Genomic DNA, 27,798 nt, shown 5'->3' on the forward strand with positions numbered 1-27,798 from the left:
AGTTCATAGATTTTAGCTCTGGTATACTTCAATGAATGTGTCATTGAGCAAAAAACATTAAAAAAACAGTAAAAACTTGAAAAGTAGAGTTTAATTATAAAATAAAAGTCATTGTTAGGAGAAGAAAGATAGAAACAATTGTTTAATTAATTTTCACCTTGGGTGTCTTTTAAAAAAAGAGTTATTGTATGTACGGTATATGTAAGGCCCTTTTCACACTTAGTAACTTTTTGCCCGCGATTCGCGTTTTGCTGATCCTATGGGATTACTCTAATGACAGCGATTGAGGAACGTTTGAAATTTCCACCAATTGCAAACGTGCTGCATAGAGCAGTCTCCTGGCCATTATATTGTGATGTTCATTCACGAGAATGAGAATCGTAAAACGCAATCACCGAAAAAAGTAGTGCAAAATCGCAATCACAAAAAGGGATTCCAGTACTTACAAATTTGCAGTTATCCAAAATGCCCCCTCAGCGTCCAGTATGTGTAACTTTCCCCTCAGGCTGTACTATCATCAGTGGCCGCCACACTGCTGCCAATACCTGGAATGAATTGTTTCCTGCCGGCTCAGTTACTCTGTTACTGCTCCAGCTCCTCCCCTTGGCCTCCTCCTATTGACATCTGTTCAGCTGCGGACACACATTCCCCCAGTCTCGTTCGTCGTGGTAGGGATTCCTGCCATTCGTTCCTGCAGAGGGGGTGCTGGCAGAAGCAATGTCTGTGGCGTTCCCGCTCTGCCTTCCTGCCGCAACAAACGACTGGAAGCATGCATGTGTTCCCTGCTGGCAATGCTACACGCGTGTCCCCGACTGAACAGATGTCAATAGGAGGCAGCCAAGGGGAAGAGCCGGAGCAGTAACGGAGTAACTGAGCCGGCAGGAAACAATTCATTCCGGGTATTGGCCATGTGATGGCCACTTCTAGTTTTGACTGGTCAGAACCCGAAGTGGCCAGACTTCGGGTTCTGGCCGTAAAATATACATAAAGAACTATTGCTCTCTCTTGAAATAGAGAGTCCAACTGCTTTCTGCTAATCAACGCCAGCTAGTGGTTAGAGGAAGAAACTGTGTCATATGTAAACAAAGACCCAGCTAGGGTGGAGGTGGAAGTAGAGGTGTGACTACCAGGGAAGCAGACCATGCAGCAGGGTGGCCTAGGACTGTGTGAGATGCCCAACTTCTTAACTTCCTCTTCCCTCTTCGGTACACCCCTTACCGCTCCTGCCCCAAGTAGATGTTGTTCTGGCCACACTTCTGCGTCATGGGGGCCACACTTGCTTTTGGAAGGTCACACATAGTACTCCAGCAAGGTTTCAAAACTTGAAGTTTCTTACCCAGGCAAGATACAGAACTAGATCAGAACCGTACGGTATGCCAGATCTTTAAGCAGCTATCTCCGGCCAAGTTGATCCCTCCCTCCCTTACCCACCCATGAAAACTGTTCCATTGATCAATCGTCCCTCTTTCATAGACCTAGAATGCATGGCCTGGCTGCTGTTTAGCGACACATCTCTACAGTATTGGGGTCCTGCAGTGTCACCTGTAGGATCATGTTTGTTTATGGTGGGTGACACAAATGTGAGCATCCTAAAGTATAAAAGTAGAAACTTGCTTACATCTGGTCATCAGCAAAGGCAATAATCTCCCTGTGCCTGTGTCTTTATTCTTGCAACATAAAAACGTGGGCACCAATAAGTTCAGCAAACATTTGCCAATTTATTGCACTTGAATTTATAAAACGTAGATAGCAGCTTTGGCACATGGATAAAAACATCATGGTACTTCATCCATCCATATGACAACACTCACCCAGAACCCGAAGGTGCCGCCTACGTTTTACACATACTAGTGCAATAAATGGCAAATGTTTGCTGAACTTATTAGTACCCACGACTTATTAGTACCCACGTTTCTATGTTGCAAGATTGAGTTTGGTTCTGACATTCAGTGGAGGCACAGTTACAGTTCAAGTCGAACAGCACTTTATATGACTTACACCCTGGAGATCGTAGTGAGTGCGGGGAAGCTTTTTCTTGTTCTTTGGTTGGATTACCTGTGTCTTTTATTCTGCCACCCCCCTTTTCTGCTGAAGTGACTCAGCTGTTGCCAGGGTGATGTATCTATTCAGCGAGGGAGGGAGGCAAAGTGAAAAAAAAAACACATGCACATGGAGATTCTTGCCTTTGCCAATGACAAAAGCAGGTTTCTACTGCTCTCTACAGTGAAAATAAACACTTTTACAAACAGGGAATACTTGGGAATGCTTTCTATTGTTCTTTTATGTACCTAAGAGTAGTAACAGAAATGTTACATTTCATAGTATAATCCCACTTTAACTCCTTCCCGACTGCCTAACGCCCATAGGCGTCGGGAAAGTGGCAGCCCCAGGACCACCTAACACTGAAAGGCGTCAAGTCCTGGGGCGAGGCATTACAGGGGATCGTATGCGCCGATGCGTGCACATCCCCGCTTGAGTGATGGAGCGCTGCTCCATTATCAGTCTGCCAGCGCCGCTAGCAGACTAGACTGCGACACATTGTAAACGTCTATTTACATTGTACAGCGCTGCGATCTACTGCAGCGATGTACTGGGGACAGCTGTGTCACTTGGATGTCCCCCGGAGAGGCTCCGATTAACATCCCCCTCCGATAGGCTGATGCTTATGAGAGAGGATCGCCATGATTGGCTGTCGGGGAGAAAGGGAGGGTGGAAATAAAAATAAAATAGACAATTTTATAAAAAATAAGTAAATAAAAACCAAAACATCACCGCAGCGATCAGTGCCCACCAACAGAAAGCTCTGTTGGTGGGCAGAAAAGGGGGGGGGGATTCACTTGCGTACCTAGTTGTATGGCTCTGCAGTGAGCAATTAAAGTTGCAGAGCACTAAATTGTAATAAACAGCCTGGTCACTAGGGGAGGGGGTATAAGCCTATGGTCCTGAACTGGTTAACAACCAACCATACCTCACTCGCTTCCCAATGTATACAATGTCCTGGTCAGAGGACCCCTTGCATAATGGGTGGGGGGGTCATCTGACTAAAACCAAATGGTGACAGACACTGTTTTCACACCGTTTTGCAGAACTGTGAATAGATGTCTATTTCACATTTTATGCATTCAAGTTTAAATCTAATTTCATCCGAGCATGAACTATTTTTTTTTTCTCCTCAGCACCTAATAATGCCAGGAAACAGACAGATCCCAGGTTTTTTTCCTCTGGAGGTAATTATCTCTAAGAATGAATGTGCATCTGTCACAATAGGCACATTATTAAGATCCCCCGTTCTATAGTAGTGTTGAGTTACTCTGACAGCACCAACATGGAGCTGATAACGCCTAATTTGCATTTCTATTATGGGCGATGAATGTGGCGAATTTTCCCATAATGCTCCGAGACATGGCAAATATTATGCTATTTTCTCGTTTTCCCTCCCTCACTTCCTGGATACCGTGAAATATTCATTTCCTAACCCGAACCTGTTATGGTAACAAAAGCTAAACATTACATGGTGCCGGGGCTGCGTGATTATGGGGGATGCTGTTGTGCAAATAGGCAGAAATTGGTGAAAACACGTCACCGCGTCTAATCACAGAATAACAATGGGGAGAGCTGCAGGCATCAGTGGTTACTAAAGGGAACAACTTGAATCCTCCCTTACATTTTAAAGAGGCACAGTAGTGACATATAATAGAATGCAGTAAATTAATCAGGATACCCACTTTTACACTAAAGAAAAAAGAAATATCGTTTGAGATAAGTGCGCTGCTTTTGACCTCAGCTGGCAGAACTCGTGCTGTAAATTCTTGGAATGCTTTGATGTGTCTCTGCTAGCAGAGGATATAGAAACTGAAAGCAGAAGTCCTCTGTTATTGTCTCACACTGCCCCCTAGTGACAAGTGGCCATACATACATGTTACAGTAGTACTAATTAGTAGCTAGGAAATGTAACAAATAAATGTAAAAAGTGTGCTAAAATAAATTGGCCTAGAGCACTTGCAAGCCTCTAAATAGATTGGCAGCTAAAGGGTTAAACATCCGGGTTTCAGCATCAGAAATGTCCCGCTATGTATTGGTATGTAGCCTTGCCTTCCCACAAATGCTTAGCCTAGACGAGGGTTTGAATCCTGGCTAGGGTCCGTACCTATTCAGTAAGGAGTTCAAGGCAAGAGTTCCTAACACTGAAGGGTGGCCTCTTGAGTGTGTCCCAGTGGCTGCAGCTCTTGAGCGCTTTGAGTCCGACAGGAGAAAAGCGCTGTGTAAATGTTTGGATTATTATTATGGATTATTATGCGGAATTACAAGCATTCTGGGACAATGGAGATCTTTTCTGCTGGCTTTAGATCTCTTTCGGCCCCATTCACACCTAAAAGCACAATGCGGGAGTGATTTTTCCGCGATTAACGCAGAAAAATAACTGGACACTGCAGCGATGTTTGCACGATCGCCATTAGCGCTTCTATAGCACTAAACGCGAATGCCGGAAAATCGATGGTAAATGGTGCAGGGTACACGTTTGCATTAGGCTATTTGCGTTAAGCACCTCTAGGAGACATTAGTCTCAACTCCAATTAACTTGATAAACCGCTCCCACACTATCTGGTTTATTGTTTAACATTTTCCTCCTGTGTTAATCAGTCTACATTATTGTGTTTTGGGAAATTTGGTTTAGCATTTTGTCGTCTTGATGCCAACAAAGGTTTACTTGAAAAGATATTACAAATAACAGTATTTGAGTATCCCTTTCGGGATCTGCTGCCTAACCCCCCTTAAGGACCAGGCGATTTTACATGCGGGGGGAGGGGGGGGGGGGACACATTTGGGGGGGGGGGGGGTCAGGCAGCCGGATCCCTGCTGGGGCTAGCTTGGGCATGGTGTCCCCCGCATTGCAGGCAGCCTTTACTCACCTCCCAGGCTCCAGCGATGAGCAGCTGTAGACCTCTCCGCTCTCACAGGCATCCTCGTTCGCACTGACGTTAAGCTTGCTCTGATATAAGTGTTGGGTCCCGGCTTGATGACGTCATCAAGCCAGGACCCACTTACGTCAGAGCAAGCCGATCACCGGGGGAACTGCAGGAAGATGAGTGGATCCTCTCCCTCCCCCCCCCCCCCCCCCACTGCAGCATCACTAACAGTGATCACTACGATCCGCCAGTGATCATAGTGATCACGTGATCTGGAGCCATGCGCGATGGCTCCTGATCACTGAGGGGAGCTGTCATATTACAGCTTAATCTCCCCTCTCGGGAGCGCACGATTGCAACGGGAGCGGAAACGGCAGGCGACGTAAATCCTGCGCCGCATCAGGCTTAGACAGCCACAAGTGGGGTGGTCATTTATAATGATGCATTTTGTTTTTTTTTTCTACAGACATATAATAATCAAAATGAAAGTAATGAAGACTATGAGATCCCTCCCATCACGCCTCCGAATCTGCCAGACCATTCTCTGATGCACTTGGTGGACCACGAATCAGGATATCACTCACTGTGTCACAGCCTGCCTCCAAATAGCTTGATCCCTGCCTACTCCTACCAGAACATGGACCTACCCGCCATCATGGTCTCCGGCATGCTGAGCCAAGATGGGCATCTCCTCTCTTCACAGCTACCCACAGTAAGTCCCAACCTCACTCGTTCAGAATCGACAGCTTTTAAAGGAAACCTGAAGTGAGAGGAATACAGAGGCTGCCATCTTTATTCTCAAAATGCCAGTTGCCTCCAAAGCAGGAAAAAAGGGCACAGGAGGCCTTTCAGAAAAACCGGGGCCACCATAGGAACCTATATTACAAGCCACATTTTTCTGCATGAAAGGGAAATTCAGCGCACTGTGGCGGCCACTAGTGGGCAACTCAGGGTGCCAAATTTTACCTTCTTTGCTGCAAATTGCGGCTTTTAGATTAGCTGCAATATCCGGCTATGAAGGTAAATTGCTGCACCCGATTATCGGCACGAGGGAGCAATTTCGGCGGATAGGCTTGCAGAAAACAAAATTGGCTTCTTGCTGATAACAAAATTGTGGCATTGCATAGCGGCCGATGTAAAGTTAGGCGCCACCCGGGGGGGGGGGGGGGGGGGGCTGTTGGGGACTTGCGATTTCAATGCAAGTCAATAAGAGAATTAAAAAAAAAAAAAAAAAATTGCTCAGAAAGCGCTGAGGGTCAGAAAGTACTCAGTGTGTCTACAGCCTAAGACCGGTGGTTTTCTAACCCTAAAGCCGTGTCTAACCCTAAGACCTCCCCCCAGTGGTGTCTAATGAAGCAGAAGCCGTTCCCGGAACCCAGCGCGGAGAATAAGCTGCGGGGACAGAGGGGGAGTCGCGCCGGCCGAAGCAGGTAATGAATGCGGGCGGGCGGGCAGCACCACCACCACAGATTGTAATCGGTTTCATGCTGAAATCGATTCACAATCTGTTTGCAGTAAAGGCAGCCATACGATCCCTCTCTGATCAGATTCGATCAGAGAGGGATCTATCTGTTGGTCGAATCTGATGGCAAATCGACCAGTGTATGGCTACCTTTACTGTCATTAGGAAGGATTGCTTATATCATACTATTTTGGCAGTTAGACTTAAGGTGGCCATACACTGATAGATTTGCAGCAGATTCGACCATCAGATAGATTTCTGGCAGATGCCTGTCAAGTCGAATCTGACAGGAATCTATCTGATGTGTGCCACACACTAGGAACAGATTTCCAAAAGATTTTAGAATGAAATCTATTGGAAATCGATCTAAATGCATTATTGGACCATTAGATCCAATGCAATTCTATGGGCCATTGATCTGCTGCCAGCAGCAGACTGACCTAGATTTTCCATCCTATCAGATAGATCAAATTGATCGAAATCGGGCAAAAATCGATCGATTGCTGAAATCGACCAGTGTATTGGCCCCTTTAGCAACTGCCCTTCAGGAAATGCTTTTGAAAACAAAGAAGGCCCTGAGAATCTCTCATGAGGAGATGGACTGGCCCAAAACCTGTCTGTTCTGTCAAATTTTCACTTCTTAATGTTTTGGCTGTAATGGTCCATTAAATTACTTGAGGCAGAGAATCGGTGCAGAACTGGAATGGTTTATTAGAGAATGAAAATGGCAGCCTCCATATACCGGTCTCTTCAGGCTAACTTTAATTAAAGCAAAAGTCGACTTTTATTCCAGAGTGCTTAAAGTGACACTAAAGCGGAAAAAAAAATTATGATATAATGATTTGTATGTGTAGTACAGCTAAGAAATAGAACATTAGTAGCAAAGAAATTTGTCTCATATTTTTAGTTTCAGTTATATAGTGTTTTTATAACATTGCATCATTCGCTAATATTTGCTGTTTACACACTACTCAGCACTCTAAATGATTTCACAGAGCAGGCTAATGAACTTAGATGCAGTATCAAAAGTTTATTTTAACTTCAGATTCCCTTTAAGGCCTCTTTCACAGTGCGATGTTAAAGTCGCACGTTAGAAAATGTTTTAACATGGACTAACGCACAGCAATACTAAGTCGTGTAGCAATATTTAGAAAGTGCTGCATGCTGTGCGTTTAGCAATAAATTTGGTGCGTTATTTTTGTTGCACATGCTCCGTAATTATTTTTTTTTTAAATTTAACCCATGCAACGTTTTTGTTCCATTAGTATGCAACGAAAACGGAGCACCAAGAGACAACGCAGTGCAAAATAACGTCTAATTTCATAACCTACATGCGCTGCTTTAGGGGCACGTTGTGCGACTTTAACGTTGCATCAAACGCAACGTCCCACTGTGAAAGAGGCCTAAATCAGCTTAAATTGAGGCTCTGACCAATAGCGCAATCTACTTATATTTCTGATTTTGCATGTCACTGCCATTGCATTATGAAAGTGTCTCATCACTGGTTCCTACTCCTTCAATCCATGTTTTCTGAAGGGCAGGTAACATCTGCACAGGAATGATAAGGAATGGTCCGTAAAATGTACAGTAAATGATTAGTTGATGCAGCATTATGCAAATTCTGTATACAAATGTATGCAGCTTGAAAATGGATCAGTCGCATTCTACCTTGACAGGATTCGATTGGCCCATTTTCAAGCTGCATATGTTTGCATATGGAATGCATAATCCTGCAGCACATCTGAACTACTTGTATCTTGTACTTGTATCATCCCTATTTCCAACCAGAAATGAGAGATGGAGTATCTGCAAAGCTGTGAGAACAAGGATCATAGTGCAGTTTGGCCCTGTTTTCACCAAATGCAATTTGGGATTTTTTACATTTTATTCACATGCAGAATTGGGACTGTGGTTTTTATTTTGGCTCGTGAAAAAAAAATTGTTGCTTTTTTCCACAATCTGTTCCCGATATTTTTCTTCTAATAATTACATTGTGCTGGTGCTGAAAATGTATGTTTTTCCACTTATAAACGCACAGTTAACCTTAGTTTATAATCAGTACAGTCACAGAGTAACAATGCACAGTAGCTAAGGAGTTGTGGGACCCAATGCAAGTTTTACAATGGGGCCCCCAAACACTCTATACATAACATTTAATACGGCGCACCAAAACCTGCCAATGGCAACTACAGTGTCAGAGGTACAAGAAGGGGATGGGCAACAGGTTGTTAATGAATACCACTATTCAAAGTATCTATAGAAGTGATTATTATGAGCACAGGACCAATAGAGAGCTAAAACTGTAGTTGAGGAAGGACCCTTCGGGCCCCTGTGGCCCAGGGGCCCCGATGCGGTCGCTACCTCTGCAACCCCTATTGCTACACCCCTAACAATGCATGCTGTACATACTGGAGTGGGCGTGCCAATATCTTCAAAAAGAGGCAAGATAAAGAATGATGAATGATCATGGCCTCATTTTAATCACTCGTCAAAACAGATATAGTGGCATTTTAAAGAGGCACTGTAGTGACATATAGTAGAATGCTGAAAATTATTCATTATTCCCATTGTTACCTTAAATATTCTGGTTTCAGCATCAGAAAAACCTCCCATAGCTATATATTGCTGTATATTTGGTATGTATCCCCCATCCTCACAGTATTGTTTGGCTTAGGCTGTTTAGCTATGCGGAATTCTTCTCCTAGAGCATTCTGGGAGACCAAGTATATTTTCTACTGGCTTTAGGATCATCAGTAAACAAACATTCCACAAAGATCAACTGACAGGTCTAAAGATGTCACCACTCACCACCTGTGATAAATGTCAGAATGTAAATCAGGATGAGGAAAGCTCTTACAATGGGCCAACACTGACTAAACTATAAATGAACACTGCTTAATAAATAAGCAATTTTATTCATGACGTTATTTTCACTACACTTCCTCTTTAAAGTATATTATCTTTAAACATTACAAACTGAAGTAAAGCTATAGTAAGCTATGCAAAATGGCATATTAATCATTTAAGCCTTTTGAACATAGCTGCTACGTCCAAAAGGCTGCTTCCCCGCTGCTGTGCGCTTCCGCGCCACTGCACGTTAGCCCGGAGACCAATGAATGGGAACACAGTTGCCCATTAGAACGATTGCGGCTTCTCACAGAAGCCAGCAATTGTTCTAAGTGACACATCCCCACTTCATTTCCTGTAAGCGTACATGGGGGTTGATTCACTAAACCATGCTTACACATAGCACGGCCGCGCTAGTGTTTTGCGCGCGTTATAACACGCGTAAAGGTTTTCACGTGCGTTAAGATTCGTGATTGCGTGCAAAAATTCGCATTTGCATGTGAAAATCATTACGCGCGCAAACCGCTAGCGTGGCCGTGCTATGAGTTGGCACGCTTTAGTGAATCAACCCCACAGTAGGCTTACAGGACACCTATAAAAAAAAAAAAAAGACTGAGGCCATCTTGTGGCCAAATAGTAAAAAAAAAAAAAAAAAATGTAGATGTAATGTACAGACCCACACTTACATTTAAAATGAACTGTTCACCTCCCACCCTCTTCCAAAAATACCCAAATAAAATTAATTGAAAAAAAATTACAATTAAAAATTACCGAAGGGTCTGAACTTTTTTAATATCCATGTCAATAGAGTATATTACTATTATTTTTTAAATTATAAGGTTGTAAATAGTGATGGACGCAAAACTGAAAAATGCATCTTTATTTCCATATAAAATATTGGCGCCATACATTGTCATAGGGACATAATTTAAATGGTGTAATAACTGGCACAAATGGACCAATACAATACGTGGGTTTTAATCATGGTAGCATGTATTATTGTAAAGCTATAAATGGTCAAAAACTGAAAAACAATGAATTTTTCCATTTTTTTTCTTAATATTCCCGTTAAAAGCAAAATGTACCACCCAAAGAAAGCCTAATTGGTGGCAGAAAAAATGGTATAGATCATTTCATTGTTATAAGTAGTAATAAAGTTATTACCGAATGTAAGGGAGGTGAAAATTGCTTGGACGCAGAAGGTGAAAAAACACTAAAGTGGTTATTTATTTTGTTTTGTTTTCTCGCCGGGAAGAAGGGGGGGGGGGGGGTTAGTGGTGGGTGACATCAAGCCATAGTGGTCAGCTCTATGAATTTAGACATCACACACAAACAGATGCTCTACTCAGGTGCACAAGCACATTTAAGCTTTAAAAATGAAAATGTAATAGGTTTTTGTGAGAAATTGCCTCACTGTTTGCTCCTATGCTTGTAAGTCAATCTTAGCTGTCCTGAACATATTGTACTGGGGCTTTCCAATGTCATTGTATATTCATAATTGCCATGTTCCCGTTTTAAAAGCTGAATTGCATATTTTATGGAACACAAATGTATTTTTTAAGTTGTGTTAAATACTTTGTTTTGCAAATACATCAAAGTCAGAGTGCAGCCCTCTTACTTGTGCACCTAAAAGAAACTTAACACAGCAGTAGCCATGATGTTGATTGTGTTGGCTCCATACAGTTTCATATTCTTGTCTGTTCATAGGAGTGGGACAGTAATACTTTAAAAAAGTCACGGTAAAAAATGAAAAAATAAATTCAAATAACCCATTAGTCTTACAAATAGTTTTCACTATATCCTGATATTGTGATGCAAAAATTGCTCTTCAAGTGTCCTGACACCCTGACCAAACTTCTTTTTGGAGTCACAGGTGTGCATCGTTCGGATCTCCTCAGTGTGCATGGTGCATCCTCAGTATCTATTTGGGCAATGAGATGCTAATAATTACAGCTGTATGTATATGGTTTGGTTTAAATTTGCATGCAATACAAAATAGTTTTCACTTTAAGGTTGCTTTCACAGTAAGACGTTACAGGCGCACGTTAGTGCAGCCTAACTCACAGCAATGAAAACTAAATGGGCTGTTCACAGTGCCCACGTTGCGTTACATTGTAACGATGCACGTCAACTTAAAGTGCTGCATGCTGTGCGTTATATGCGGCTAAGCCGCGTTAGACTGTTTGCACATGCTCAGTAATGTTGGAGGAGGAGGTCTCCCCTCCTCCTCCGCGGCCAGCCACATAGCTAATTGATATTCACTGCACTGTGACGTGCAGTGTTTACTTTCCGGGAGTGGCCGCTCTGTGCGGCGATTGGCTGGCGGGACCACGTGATGCGGATCACGTGGTCTCCGCATCCCAGAGCACAAAAAAGGCACACCAAGAACTGCATAACGCAGCTCTAGGTAGCATCCTGCTCCAACACCACCAGGCGTTGCGTTAGGGGCACGTTATGCGACCTATAACGTCCCCTAAAACGCAACGTCCTGGTGGGAAAGCAGCCTAAAGGGACTTCGAGCAGTGCAGTAACTATGGAAAGATGCATACCATTTTGAAGTGCTCTTTCTCCTCCTCGAAATTGAGCTCTGGGACCAATTCAGGGCCTGAACTCAATGTCTGGTGGCCGCCTCTCTCCCTTATAAAGTTCCCTGGTCTAATAGCCCCTCCATCCCCTATAGCGTTCCCTGCTGTCTACTGGCCCCCTGCCACTTTTGAGCGCAAATGCCTGGGAAAATTTTTTAATAAGTTTTGTAAAAAAAAAATTTCTTTTTGCATTTTTCGTGAATTTTCACGCTAAAATAAATTTTGCAATATGGCGCTTAAATATTTCTTTTTTTTGCGCTTTTTGCGGTTCAATAAAGGTTTTTCATGTCTTCGTGAATTTTCACCATATTGCGAAACTACATTGGGCATAATTCACAAAGCTTTTTCATCTGTTTTTCACCTTATCTATGTTACATTTTTAAGCTCTGAAAGAGCAAAAATATTATATAATTAAGGTAAGAAAAGTTATATTGAAATGAAGTTAATCAGGAACAACATTCTGTGAGTAATTATTTTGCTTGTTAATGTGCTGAAAGGTTATTTTTATTAATTAGGTGATAAATAAGTCATTTATGAAAATTTTTGTGAATCAAGCCCAATGTATTTTTGCAAAACTTTTCTGGAACTCGAAAATGCCATTTTCATTGCGAAAACGGCAAAAATTGGCGAGCACCAATGGACCACTCTACTGCGCAGGCGTGAGCTGTCTGCGCCAGTATAGTAGCACAGACCTGATCAGGCCCAGCTATTTCCGCTGGAGCCTAAGCAGGATTGGTGCTAGTGTGTACTTTTGAGCAACACTTCAAAACTACAAAATCGCAATGAAGCATTTTCTCACCAATTGCGATGCAATTCTCATTCACTTAAAATGAGAATGGCAAAGCACAAGCATGGCAACATTACAAAAAAATCACAATGCAAAACAGTGGGCCGAAGTGAACACAGCCACACCCACTGACCGTCTGTACATTCTGTGACAGACTTGCAGCTGGGGCCCATATTTGTGGCATAGTTTGCCGGGCCCCAGACTCAATCTGGCCCCATACTGCAGTCCCACCTGTAATGCCCTGAAGGCGGCCCTGGTGCTAAGAGGCCACTATTTTGGGGTGGTGGTGCTGGAACGGGCTGACGCATGAGGACAGGGAAAGCCTTTATAGGATCCAGAGGCTTATTCCTACTGAGGGAAGTTTCCATTTTTATTTTTGCTATAGAAAAATCACAGGTTAACTTTAAATCTATTTTTTTGAAATCCCAAATATACTCCGTCTTACGTGGGGCCTAGAAATAACCGGGAAATTATCCATATGCTCAAAACAGAATAAAAATGGCGGCTTCCACATTCGGATGTCTTTAGGTTTCCTTTGAAGAGAGGGAAAGCAGAATATTTGTGATTCATCAGGCTGTAGTGTCCTCGTCGGGAGAGTGTAATTGTCTGCGATGCATATGTATGAGTGTGCTCTGCTGATTGGTGATTGAAGGAGAGAATGGACCTAATATCTGATGGGGCATGTTTGGCAAATCAAGCCTTGCAGGACAGATCTCATGTCATGAATTTGCATGATTCTCTCCGTGCCTCTTTGCATCACAAGTTTCCATTTAGAAGATGCCTGTTTATTATTTTTTCCTTCCATTGGCTTAATTGAATTCAGAGGCCACAGAGAACATGAGAATATAAAAGGAGATGTCTGCAATGCAGAGGCGAAGGCTACAGCTACCTGCTCTGCCTAATAGAGTGCTGTAATGGCAAATCCTGCAAGGAGATAAAACTGTGGGACAACTGAAGGGAAAGGTCACTAAAGTGTTGGTGTGGGTTTACTCCATGCGCTCCGGGTTGCTTCCCACATCCTGTAAAATTATATATAAAAAACTGTTAATATGGTTTCCCTTCCAAAAAACTGGCCCAAAGTCTGGTACACACATCCAATTCTGGTTGGCCAATGACTGGCCAATTTTACCACTTCCATGTAGCCCAACAGATTTTTGAATCCTATGAATAAATTGCGTAGGTAAGCTCCCATACTACATGGAAAAGGTAACATTGGACAATCAAAATGGGATGTGTGTTCCAGGCTTCAGATGGTACATCAGGGTCAGACTATGTGGACCCTGGTATGAATTAGATCAGAGGTGCCCACACTTTTACAGCTTGTGAGCTATTTTAAAAATTAGCAAGTCAAAATGATCTACATATGTACAATTTTAGGAGCACAATTGTATATACAGAATGGAAGATGTAGTGGGGTCGGGATCTACCATGAAGTCATTTGCGATCTACCGGTGGATAACGGTCTACTCAATACTCACACCTGAATTACAGCATACATTTATAAGAGGTGACTGTTAATCTAGGCACCGGATCACGCCGATAATCCTTGTCGTTCGGCTATCCCTGAAAAACCTCATTATAATTAAACCTCGATTTTGCCTATTCACGGGTCAATTAGGGAATTTTCTCTGTTCAGATACAATTGACAAAATTTTGTATTCCTATCGAATAAAAAAAAACAAAAACTTTTTTACTTCTTTTTACATTTAAAAGCTTAGCAGAGTATTAATTACCCTACTTTCTAGACCACAGAAATATCAGGCAGATAAGGACTGGTTTAATTATTGTATTGCACAGCAGCAGAGAGCAAACAAAAGCTTTCATCAGCAGGGGAAGGTGGGGAGATAGGACAGTGTGCTTCAAAGAGTTCAGAGAAGTCACAGATGCGATCTTCACACCTGCCCCTGGATAAATAAATGCAGCTAGAAGGTGAGGGGGGGCAGCTACTATAGCGATTAGAAACCAGGAGAAACTTCAGGGGAAAAAAGTGATGCTTGGTTGCTTTTAATGGGTATCCTTACCTATGGTCGCTCCAAGCAGTGTCACCATCTACTAGCAGAGGCAGACCTTCCTAAAAAAATATATAAGTTGCACAGCTTTCTATTGCCGTCTATGACACCCCACGTATTTCCATATCATATGATAAGCCATCCAGCTCCTGTGATTTCATAATAAAGCACATAAACTGCATCCTAGCCATAATCAGGGGCCTCCATTAAGGTCCATTCCCCTCCTGTTACTACTGTATCTGACCCTATTCCCATTATGATCACTTACTCCCTGCTTTCTTAGGCAGGAATAGTATATGTGTAAATCAGCCTTTAAAATACTGGAGGGGGGGCGGGCGGGGGGAGAGAATTAGAATTTATTAAGCGGCCTCCCTGGACTCGGAAATCATTTATTGTTTGAGAAGCCCTTGGAAAACCTTCCATTTCTCTGTTTTATAGCCGGGTTCTACAAAGGAAGCCTTCTCCTGCCATAAATCAGGGTTAGCAGAGATAGGAACTCTTTCCTTTACCATCAAATCTCTCCCCCATCCTCCCCTCCTTCCTCCACCATCACCACCACCCTATCCAATAAAGATTGAAATGAATTCCCCCAGCCTCCTGCTTAATGGAGAGAAAGGTCTGTTTAAAGGGAATGTTGGGTGGCTGCTTCTCTATGCATTTGAAGTGTATTCTGCAATCATTTCTGTTTTTCGCTCGCCACCGTTTATGCCCTGGAGACAAATATTTGAACATGAAGCGGTAAAGTGACATGAAAGAGAATTGTGAATTACATTAGGCTTCATTCCGTGCATTTTAACTATACAGCTGCTAAAGCTTTTGCTTTGTCAAATGAGGAATATGGTTTTACATAGCCGCGGCTCTGCGCAGCCTCATCATCGAGTGATGTACCTACCGCAGGTATAGGTTATAAGCCAGTGCCATCAGTAGATAACGCAGCGTGATTAGCGGCAACCACCAAGAGATTGTGTAGTTAGTGAAATGGAACCTACTTAGTGTCGTAACTACAATCCATGAGGCCTCCCAGGGAAACTTTGATGGCCCACCCCCCAGATGTTCCGTTGCTTCCCCTTGGTGCTCCTTACTACCTTGGAGCCCATCTCACAAGGGTCATAAAACAAGTGTGGCCATCATGATCTTCATACACAACAAGTGTAGCCACAAAAACACCGGATCTGAAGTATAGTCCCCTGTATTTCAGGAAGGGAAGGTTAGTAGTTGGGGCCACCCACAGCTCTGTGCCCCCATGCGACCGCAGGTGCTGCTCCCCTCTAGTTACGCCCCTGATACCTACTAGTATTTTCCAGGGCTGTGGAGTCGGAGTCCGAGTAATTTTGGGTACCTGGAGTTGGAGTCGGTGGTTTCATAAATTGAGGAGTTGGATGATTTTTGTACCAAATCCACAGCCCTGCTAAGTATTAGACTAAGGTGACGAGGAGTTGGAGCCGGATGGTGGTTTGCTAAAGTGATAAGTTTCTCTCCTCTTAATTTTCTCTGAAGAGTAGCAACATGGGGGTTTCAAAACAACTCTCAAATGACCTGAAGACAAAGATTGTTCACCATCATGGTTTAGGGTAAGAATGCAGAAAGCTGTCTCAGGTATTTCAGTTGTCTGTTTCCACAGTTAGGGACATATTGAGGAAATGGAAGACCACAGGCTCAGTTCAAGTTAAGGCTCGAAGTGGCAGACCAAGAAAAATCTTGGATAGACAAAAGTGACAAAAGGTGATAACAGTCAGAGTCAACCCACAGACCAGCACCAAATACCTACAATATCATCTTGCAGCAGATGGAGTCACTGTGCATCGTTTAACCATTCGGCGCACTTTACACAAGCAGATGCTGTATGCGAGAGTGAAGCAGAGGAAGCCTGTTCTCCACCCACAGCACAAACAGAGCCGCTTGAGGATGGTAAAGCACATTTGGACAAGCTTGCTTCATTTTGGAATAAGGTGCTGTGGACTGATAAAACAAAAATTGAGTTATTTGGGCATAACAAGAGGTGTTATGCATGTAAAAAAACAACACAGCATTCCAATAAAAACACCTGCTACCTACAGTTAAGTGGTTCCATCATGCTGTGGGGCGGTGTGGCCAGTGCAGGGACTGGGAATCTAGTCACAGTTGAGGGACGCATGGATTCCACTCAATCTCAGCAGATTCTGGAGACCATTGTCCAGGAATCAGTGACAAAGCTGAAGCTGCGCTGGGGCTGGATCTTTCAACAAGTCAACGACCCTAAACACTGTTCAAAATCCACTAAAGCATTCATGTGGAGAAACAAGTACAACATTCCGGAATGGCCTTCTCAGCCCCCAGTCCTAAATATAACTGAAAATCTGTGGAGTAAGTTAAAGAGGAACTCCAGTGAAAATAATTTAATATAAAAAGGTGCTTAATTTTTACAATAATTATGTATACATGATTTAGTCAGAGTTTGCTCATTGTAAAATCTTTCCTCTCCCAGATTCACATTCTGACATGTATTACATGGTGACATTGTTACTGTGGGCATATTATGTAGCTGTTCTGGCTTTAACAGACAGCTATAAACAGCCATTTCCTGTGTGTGTCATTGTTACATTGTGGCAGTTTGCCCAGAGTACCCTACGGTACCAGAGCCTCTTGTGGGAGGGGTTTCAGCACAAAATCAGTCATACAGCGCCCCCTGATGGTCTGTTTGTGAAAATCATTATATTTTTCATGTAAAAGTGGGTATCAGCTACTGATTGGGATAAAGTTCAATTCTTGGTCGGAGTTTCTCTTTAAAGAGAGCTGTCCATGCTCGGAAGCCATCAAACCTGAATGAACTAGAGATGTTTCGTAAAGAGGAATGGTCCAAAATACCTTCAACCAGAATCCAGACTCTCATTGGAAGCCTACAGGAAGCGTTGAGAGGCTGTAATTTCTGCTAAAGCAGGATCTACTAAATACTGATTTTATTTCTTTTTTACAGTGCCCAAATTTATGCACCTGCCTTATTTTGTTTAAACAATTATTGCACACTTTCTGTAATCCAATAAACTTCATTTCACTTCTCAAATATCACTGTGTGCGTCTCCCATATGATATATTTGACATTTTTTTATTGTAACAACCAACAATTTATATAGGAAAGTCATGATGATTAACAAGGATGCCCAAACTTCCGCACCCCACTGTAAGACAGCTGCTCTGTGTGTTTAGTACAATGTCAACAGGGAGCCAAAGAAGGTCCAAGGATTATGCATCTAATGGAAAGTTACAAAAATGTAAAAAAAAAACCAAACAAACAAACAAAAAACCTGTAGATTCCATGAAATTACTACAAGGTTCACAAGAAATTACAATACCCTAATAATTCATGTATTTCATTAAAAAAAGTATGTCTAGATAAAACTGTTAAAAGATAAAGACTTTGTAATTCAACTAATGTGTTATAGAATTTTACTATAAATTCCCACTGAAGTTGCCTGCTCTTCTGAAGCTTTAAAATTTACAGAAACCGAGAGCCCAATATAGTGTAGTATGTTATGCAAAAATAAAGTAAGGATAATCAGTGAGAAGAGTATACTCACAAGTGTGGGTCACCACATAGGCAACCACTGTATAGGCAGGTGAGGAGTTTAGACCTGTCCTCACTCAGGGATAAGAAGTCGCTCTCTGTAGATCAGAAAAAGGGGTAGATCACCCCTCCACCAGGGGTGGACACAGTATAGCAGGATAAAACCTTTAAAATTTGCTTGGAGGAAGTGGTGGACGTACCTAAAGCAGACACGAAAGACTCAGCCTGAGGCACTACACCTGCTATTGCCGAAATTCTGTTTTTTCCCCACGTTTATTGCCTGATGAAGCGGGCTTAGCCTGCGAAACGCGTTGCACTGCACTTTTTGGGGTACTATATAATAAATGTGATTGCTACTATTCAGACAGTCCTTCGTGTCTGCTTTATAAAGGTACGTCCACCACTTCCTGGATAAAGGTTTTATCCACTTTTATCCTGCTGGCACCTCTGTTCTCCTACTGCTATTCTAAAGCTTGCTCCTGAGACACGACTGAACACACAGAGCAACTGTCTTGTTTGTGCACATGCATGAGCAGACAGCATGACTTATCAGAAGAGTGGGGGGTGAGGAGTGTGCTAACAGACGTTGAGTAGAGAAGCAGATTAGGCTGGTTTAGGAGCAAGAAATGTTTACAAAAACAGTAATTTAAAAAATACCCCTATTTTAGGATATAACAGTGGATTTGCTCAATTTCTATGCCTCTAGGTATTTTGGGGTGTGTCCCATCGCCCCCCCCCCCCCCTCTCTCTCCATAGGGGAGCACATACTTTATGGCCAAGCTAAGTCTGCACACGCTGTTACAGCATGCTGGAGGTATGTCAGCTTAAAACGATCCTGAGCAGTTGCTTTGACTAGCAACAGTATAATGTCTGTGCTGGCATTTAGTTCATAGTGCAGTTGTGAGCATGGTTCATCTACACAAGACATGACCTCATTTATCACCAGTTGTTGTGATTTTGGTGACCCAAGCTGCTCGTCATAGCTGGCAGTTTGGGTCTGAATACAATTCAGATTTACAGAAGACACCCTTCAATGTAACAGCTTTAGCCTTGATTCACAAAGGAAGATTTTTTTTTTAGCTACAAAAGTGGTGCAAGATTAGATGCCTGCTCAAGGTGACTCGCTATAGCAATATCATGAGGCAGCGCCAAACAGAATGTGAGCCATTTAATACAAAAATAATAGGAGACCTTGCCCATTGAGCTTTCCACACACAGCCACCAGGCCAACTCGATGCCATCATAGAAACGTAGATACAACTTTATTGTTCCGCTATTGTGGAACGACAGAGAGGATGTTTCACTGGGGACACAACCTATATCAGTGTAATGTGAAGAGTGAAAACATGCTTAGAAAACCCTCACAGTATTATTTGTAATGAATGTGAACGGTGCTCTTTATCAGTGTCAGCCATGCTGTATTTAAAGGGCAGTGTATGCATTCTATGGAGAGCTTGTGTTCATTTTATCTCACGGAGTATGTAAAGTGCAAGGTGCGTGCCATGTTACTTTATAAGGTAAGAGCGTATTGCACTTGTGTTCTGCTGGATAACTCATCTCAAATATAAAAATGAAGCACAGTGTAGAGCCGCTCCTACTGTAGTAGGTTTAAGAGGATCTGTAACGTCAAAATATCCCCTAGGGGGTACTCACCTCGGGTGGGGGAAGCCTCCAGATCCTAATGAGGCTTCCCACGCCGTTCTCCGTCCCTCAGGGGTCTCGCTGCAGCCCTCCGAGAAAGATGACGTCAATATTTACCTTCCTGGCTCCTGCGCAGGCGCTCTGACGGCTGTCGGCTCCGAAGTAGGCGGAAATACCCGATCGCCGTCGGGTCTGCTCTACTGCGCAGGCGCAAATTTCCGGCGCCTGCGCAGTAGAGCGGACCCGACTGAGATCGGGTATTTCCGTGTACTTCGGAGCCGAGAGTAGCCACAGCACCCCCGCTGGAGCCTGCAAAGGTGAATATTGAACTGACAGTCGGGTTTGTCGCCGGCTGTTCGGAGGGCTGCAGCGAGACCCCCGTGGGACAGAGGACGGCGTGGGAAGCCTCATTAGGATCCGGAGGCTTCCCCCACCCGAGGTGAGTACCCTCCAGGGGATCTTTTTGATGTTACAGAGTCTCTTTAATAAATATGAAATAATGAAAATGAAGTTGTAGATAGGGTGCTAGCGGAGATGGAGCACCCGAAAAGCAACCATAGTCGGTTTTAGGTTAGACAGGGCCCTGGGAAAAAATAAGAAGCATACAGAAATATTAGATGGCCTTTGTCTCCCCCCTCCCCCAAGATCTCTCCCCATACATCTCAGAGACGTAGCTATGGGAGGGCAAGGGGGGGGGGGGGGGCGCAGCACTGTAAGAGGGCACAGCACAGCCGCTGCACCCCCACATGCATGAGAGGCGGCTCGCTGGCTGCCCAAAGTGTGAGGCATGAGGTTTAGACACTACTGCAGACAGAGATCAGCAGGACTGCCAGGTAACTGGTATTGTTTAAAAGGAAATAAATATGGCAGCCTCCACATCCCTCTCTCTTCAGGTGTCCTTTAAGTAGTAGCTAATTAATATTAATTAGTATTGACATAGCACTGTCATCTTCCGCAGTGCTGTACAGGCTATATTGTTTTGTCACTTAACTATCCCTCAGAGGGGCCCACAATCTAATCCCTACTATAATCCTATGTCTATGTATGTATCGTGTAGTGTATGTATTGTAGTCTAGGGCAAATTTAGGGGAAACTAAATTAACTTATCTGTATGTTTTTGGGATGTGGGGGGGAAACCGGAGTGTCCGGAGGAAATCCACGCAGACACGGGTCAACATACAAACTACATGCAGATAGTACCATGACGGGGATATGGACCGGGGACCCAGCGCTGCAAGGCAAGTGTGTTACCCACTACGCCACCGTGCTGCTGAATCAATGATCTGCAATTTCAAAATATGATTAGTCCCTGCAGATTTCCAGTTCTGCCTCTGCAAACTCAATTTCCCCCTATCACCCTAATTTGTATCATAGTTTTTTTTTATTTGGCGGCCACAAGTGCCAAGCATGCAAATATTGTGAGGTATCGTTTGCATCGGTGAAACATGTAACACAGTTTACAAACTTTCTCTAAGGAGACACATGCGGGGTGTAGCTCTCTCCCTCCCGTTTACTCTGTTGTATGACATGCAAATAGCGCTATATTTAGATTGCCCTGCAAAATAAATCTTATTAGGGAGGTGCGGTGTGTGACATTTGGGCTCGCGGATCTGGATTTGGATTATAAATGTATACCTCATTTATCATCCATTCCCGCGGGAAGCACCTTATTACAATAACCGCTCCCGAAAAAGAAAAGAGAAAAATTCCACAAAGCATTGTTTGGGACCAAAATGCCCTCATATCGCGTGATATATCTTCATTATTGCTGCATACAAATTACTGTGCATGTGCCCATTCCTTCAGGTGTAGAGAGATTTGAATATACATTCCTGTGTATGGACAATCATTCTCAGCAGCGTGGCTGATAAGTCAGAACCAAAATAACTGCTGTCAATCAGTGGAAGGGCGGGGCATGGACACAATATCTGACATAGCGGTATAGCCATAGCAGTCAGAGCAGCTGCTATGGGGACCAGGACCTGTTGGTGTCCTAGTTTTTCCCCAGTCTGCCCAGTGTGACAGTTGAAGTCACATCACTGGTAACGCAATCCTGCATGTGTAAGTGTAAGGGCCAGTGCTTCAACAAAATTGCCTACATCATCTAAGTAACCTACATTCCCATAAAGGTTCTGTCCAATTGTCCTGCATCACCGAACCAATATACATTACACTGACTTGCCTGTCTCCTCTCACACTAACCTTTCCTTGTCTAACACCACCACCCTCCTTGTGCCTAACATTAATCTACCCTCCTAGTGCCCAACACTAACCTACCCTACTAGTCACCAACACTAACCTACCCTCCTAGTGCCCAACACTAACCTTCCCTCCTAGTGCCCAACACTAACCTACCCTACTAGTCACCAACACTAACCTACCCTCCTAGAGCCCCACACTAACCTAGCCTCCTAGTGCCCAACACTAACCTACCCTCCTAGTGCCCAACACTAACCGACCCTCCTAGTGCCCAACACTAACCGACCCTCCTAGTGCCCAACACCAACCTACCCTCCTAGTGCCCAACACCAACCTACCCTCCTAGTGCCCAACACCAACCTACCCTCCTAGTGCCCAACACCAACCTACCCTCCCAGTGCCCAACACTAACCTACCCTCCCAGTGCCCAACACTAACCGACCCTCCTAGTGCCCAACACTAACCTACCCTCCTAGTGCCCAACACTAACCTACCCTCCTAGTGCCCAACACTAACCTACCCTCCTAGTGCCCAACACTAACCTACCCTCCTAGTGCCCAACACTAACCTACCCTCCTAGTGCCCAACACTAACCTACCCTCCTAGTGCCCAACACTAATCTACCCTCCTAGTTAACGCTAACCTCCTACCTAATGCCTAACATGGACCTACCGCTTCTAGTGCCCAACACTAACCTCCCCCTGAGAAGTGAGAGGTTAGTCACCCAGCTCTCAGCATTTCACTGCAGAGGTATTCCTCCAATCAGGGGCACCTTTAGCTACTTAATACTGAGGTTCCTCTAGCTACCTAATACTTTGGGGAAGCTCTAGCCAGCTAGGTTCATGGAGGGTGAAGTCTAAGGTGCCAGGACATCTGTGCCTATAGGCTCCTGTGAGGTAAATCCAGGCCTGTGCCAAGCGCTTTTCAAAGCGTTCAGAAGCGCTCTAGGTGTGCACCAGCCCTCAACGTCTGCAGCATGGAGATCAGCACCAGTGCACTGCTGCTCCGGGAACTTTCCTTTTTGGGGGGGGGGGAAAACTAAAATGTTTTTAATAACATTTTAAGTCTATTAAAATGACAAACTAGGTTACTAATAAGTGTCTTCAGATAAAGATTCCTTGGCCGGGACTTACCCCGTACTACCCTTCCTGCGCTCTTATCTTCCATCGACTTTAACGGTCTATAACATAAGGCAGTTTGTCGCCGGTGATTGGTGGCCCTTTAAACATTGATAGGGAAAGGTTATATTTCCATACGGTATTTTCACATTATTACATGTCAGAGCTCGGGTCGTAATGCTTTCTTTATGAGGCTGAGTGTTCTATCTAATTTTACATGACACTTATGCGCGCTGTGGTGGCCTCTGCCAATAAATGGTTATTTATCGTCGCCGAGGCCTGACAACGTTAAATGAATGACTGGCTTTACATGGCGGGTGAGATCTGACCCTGAGATGTACGGAGCCTCACCTTGCCACCAGGGCACGCCGTCCTTACATCAAAGCAATGCTAAAACGCTTCAAAAGAAGGCGTCATAAAATTGGCTCTGTTCTTTGTGAAATTGACCCTTAAATACAGCCATAAACTCCCGCGGGGTTATGAGATAAGGTGGCACAAAGAGCAGAGTGTAAAGTCCAGCCAGCAGCCTGGATACCAAGGCTCAAAGGATACCCGCATTAAGGGCTAGTTCACACTAAGAGCCTGTACACACTGCTGCGCTTGCGCTGCGTTTTTAAAATCGCAAAGCCTTCATGAAAATAGAAAAATCGCATCGCAGCAGTGTGTACAGGTCTTCATGATGTTCATGATTTTTTTTTTTTTAAAAGACCTTGCGATGAAAAAACGCATGCGATTTTCAAAGCGTAGCAGTATGTACAGGCCCTATGGGCGGTTTTGCCTTATTTTTTGTTAAGTGCAGGTGATTTTCAAAATCACCCTAAAAACGCGTGTGCAATGATTCCCTATGAGAGAGTTTACATCTGAGCGGTTTGTTGCCGATCCGCTCAGCAAAGCGCTGCCTGTACCATTTTGAGGCGATTCCGCCTCAATGGAAGGTATAAGAAAAACGCAAAACACTCACAAAATCGCTTTGTGCAGCGATTGTGTTTTTAAGAACAAATACATTGTATTCTTTTCCGGGTCAAAGAGTTCACTTCCTGACTTGCGCCAGGGAGTGAATTAAAAAACGCTCTGAAAAAGCGCTTAGAATAGTGCTGTTAACAAAAAAAAAATGCCTCAAAAAACGCCCAACATGAACTCTAATGCGATCGGAACGCAATGTGAACAAGGCCTTACAGGATATGTATAATAACCAGAAGTGGAACTGCAATGGATGGGAACCTGTCAATCATAGAAACATTTTGTTGGGGACCCAGCCCTAGGTACTAGGGATGGTCAAGGAAGTGCTAATAATCCCAGGTTGATGCAAACTTAGTGCATTTTGGAGAAACACCAAGGCTACTGCATTTGAATGATCCATTTCTAAGCTGCATACATTTGCATTGAAGTTGCATCCACTCCAAAGCTGCATACATTTGCATAGAAGTTGCATCCATGCCAAAATATTAACATTTCTTTAACCACCCCTACTAGGCAACATTGTAGTGGTAATTCGGAATGGTCAATGAGATTCAAATAATTCTGAGTTGATGCAGCATTATGCAAATGCATGCAGTTTGAACATGAACCAGTCAAATCCTGCTGAGGTAAAATTCGATACATAATCCTGCATCAACTCAAATTTATTCGCATCTCATTGACCATCGATAGCAGAAATGACTAATCAAACAGCCGATCCGATCGTTGCAATCTTTTGGAAATGATCATTCGGGCCCAGCAAAGGGAAAAGGATAAGCAATCAGACTAAGGCCTCCAACTGCCAAAATTGTGTGTGAGTAGGGAAGACGGCTGGCATCTTTACATAGATCCTTTCCAGGGAGTGCTTTCATAAAGAATAAAGGAAATACTGAGAATCCCCCATGAGCAGATAGACTAGTTAAAAATCTGTCAGATATGTCATATTTTTACTGCCTACTGTAAGCGACAGCAACATAGGAGAAAATGCATTTTAATGCGTTTTACTCAAGGAGAAATGTACTTCTTATGCACGTGTTTCAAATGTTACAATTTTCCATGAAAGTAGTCCTTTAATCAGACCTAATGTACAGATCACTGATGTGCAAGTAATCCTGTGTCACGCAGATATGGGGTGGTTTCTAGGGAACAGGAAAAGTCAAGAGAAGCTGTCAGACAGGCAGGAGTGAATAAAAATCAAATAGTATTAATTAGACTTGACATACAGATAAATCACAAAAATGCAGGTAATCCGGTAAGCCCCCAGCAGGGTAATGTTCAGGACACAAGGAGAGGCAGGAGGAACTTTCACCCCAGCAGGAAGAAAACATGTATGGGCATCATTAAATCAGACCTAATGTACAGATAACAGATCATGAATATGATACTAATCCTTTTACACACAGCTAGGTGTCAGATCAGCAGGAGGGCGTAGATTACAGATGACACTAAACCGACCTGGTATATGATAAAAAATATCAACAAAAAGCATTAGTAAAGCACTTTTCTCCCATAGGACCCAAAGCGCATAAGCTTGTCTCAGATCAGTACATAGTGATGTGTACAGGAGAAAGTTACGTGATCATAAATGCCAGACTAAACAGGAGGCTTTTCAGTTTTGATTTAAACGTGTAGGGTTAGAGCTGTCTTGACTGGCTGTGGCAAGGCGCTCCAAAGGGTAGAGGCAGCATGGCAGAAAACTCTGGCTCCAAAGGCTTTTAGTTGGACTCTAGGAGTGGTCAATCCTTTTCATCTGAGGCTGTGGGAAGTGTGAAGCAGTTGTGAAACCTTCAGGTCGTGTAGGGATTTGAATGTTAGGAGTAGTCCAAACACACAGTGGAGAAGCTGAAATAGCTACCCGACAAAAATACACACCCACAGCAGTTGTGGTGTACAGTGCTTAAAGAGACTCCGTAACAAAAATTGCATCCTGTTTTTTTATCATCCTACAAGTTCCAAAAGCTATTCTAATGTGCTCTGGCTTACTGCAGCACTTTATACTATCACCATCTCTGTAATAAATCAACTTATCTCTCTCTTGTCAGACTTGTCAGCCTGTGTCTGGAAGGCTGCCAAGTTCTTCAGTGTTGTGGTTCTGTGATGCATCTCCCCCCCCCCCCCCCCCCAGGCCCCTCTCTGCACACTGCCTGTGTATTATTTAGATTAGGGCAGCCTCTCTCTTCTCTCTTATCTTTTACAAGCTGGATAAATCCTCCTCTGAGCTGGCTGGGCTTTCACATACTAATGAATTACATACAGGCCGAGCTGTCTGCACTCTGCAGGAAGAAACAGCCTGACACTTCAGTGGAAGATAGCTGCAGGGGGAAAGAAACACACAAATGATCTCATGAGATTCAAAAGGAAGGGTGTATACAGCCTGCTTGTGTATGAATGTATTTTCTATGTGTGGACATACTGTACATCAACCTACTTCCTGTTTTGGTGGCCATTTTGTTTGTTTATAAACACACTTTTTAAAACTGTTTTAACCACTTTTAATGCGGCGGGGAGCGGCTAAATTGTGACAGAGGGTAATAGGAGATGTCCCCTAACGCACTGGTATGTTTACTTTTGTGCGATTTTAACAATACAGATTCTCTTTAAAGAGGATCTGTAACCTCAAAAAATCCCCTGGGGGGTACTCACCTCGGGTGGGGGAAGCCTCCGGATCCTAATGAGGCTTCCCACGCCGTCCTCTGTCCCACGGGGGTCTCGCTGCAGCCCTCCGTGCAGCCGTGACGTAATATTTACCTTCCTGGCTCCTGCGCAGGCGCTCTGACGGCTGTCGGCTCCGAACTACACGGAAATACCCGATCACCGTCGGGTCTGCTCTACTGCGCAGGCGCAAGTTTCCGGCGCCTGCGCAGTAGAGCGGACCCGACTGAGATCGGGTATTTCCGTGTAGTTCGGAGAGGAAAGCAGCCACAGCGCCCCCGCTGGAGCCAGCAAAGGTAAATATTGAACTGACAGTCGGCACAGTCGCCGGCTGTTCGGAGGGCTGCAGCGAGACCCCCGTGGGACAGAGGACGGCGTGGGAAGCCTCATTAGGATCCGGAGGCTTCCCCCACCCGAGGTGAGTACCCCCCAGGGGATGTTTTTCATGTTACAGAGTCTCTTTAAGAGGCACCCAAGAGCAATAAAACTTTGTTAAAAGCACAATAAAAAAAGGACACAAGTGAAGTTTGACTAAAATGTAGTTTTTAATTTGCACAGGCTACGCGTTTCGTGAGTACAACCTGACTTCCTCAGGCCAATCACAGTGCCAATTTAATAAAAACCAAATAGTTCAGAGCACCACCTTGTACAGTGGGGTGGTGTGCAGACTACCAGTAACTGGGAAGTGTTTGTTAACAGGCACACAGCAGGTCCTCTTATCTTGCAGTGGAGCAACTCCCTAATGGATCACTGTTGCATTATGGATCGGGCCCCCTATACCCCTGATTTTGGCCTATTTATGTTCTGAGTGCTCTTGCGCTTTAAATTCCTAAAAGCATCTAGAATTTTTTTTTAAGCAGGAATAAAAAGGCCCCGAACGGTTCTTCAAATATCCAACTGCTCAGACACAATTATTTATTTTCAAACAGTCTTTTGGGGGTAATGTTCCATTTTCTTATTTCACACTCCTTTTTCTCATAAATGAAGCATCGCTTCCATAAATCATTATGAAAACAGAGACTAACGCCGAGCTTGAAAGGTTGAGAGATTTATGTAACACGTTTATGTTTCCAATTTTCTCGTCCTGCAGTCG

General features: G+C 43.8%; 1 protein-coding gene across 7 annotated transcripts in view; it reads left to right on the plus strand.

Annotated features, from left to right (window-relative positions):
- The window catches only part of TOX2 (TOX high mobility group box family member 2), a 214,633-nt gene that overhangs the window by 123,648 nt on the left and 63,187 nt on the right, over positions 1-27,798 (plus strand). For 6 of the 7 annotated variants that reach the window (XM_068263540.1, XM_068263546.1, XM_068263545.1 and 3 more), the window contains one exon: positions 5,374-5,619. In XM_068263540.1, coding sequence (XP_068119641.1) covers positions 5,374-5,619 — 246 coding nt within the window. Of the gene's footprint in view, positions 1-3,183; positions 3,228-5,373; positions 5,620-27,798 lie in introns of those variants that run through there. The other variant, XM_068263544.1, reaches the window with a different exon arrangement.

The sequence above is a fragment of the Hyperolius riggenbachi genome, chromosome 12 (genome assembly GCF_040937935.1).
Source record: "Hyperolius riggenbachi isolate aHypRig1 chromosome 12, aHypRig1.pri, whole genome shotgun sequence".
NCBI classification, from domain to species: Eukaryota; Metazoa; Chordata; class Amphibia; order Anura; family Hyperoliidae; genus Hyperolius; species Hyperolius riggenbachi.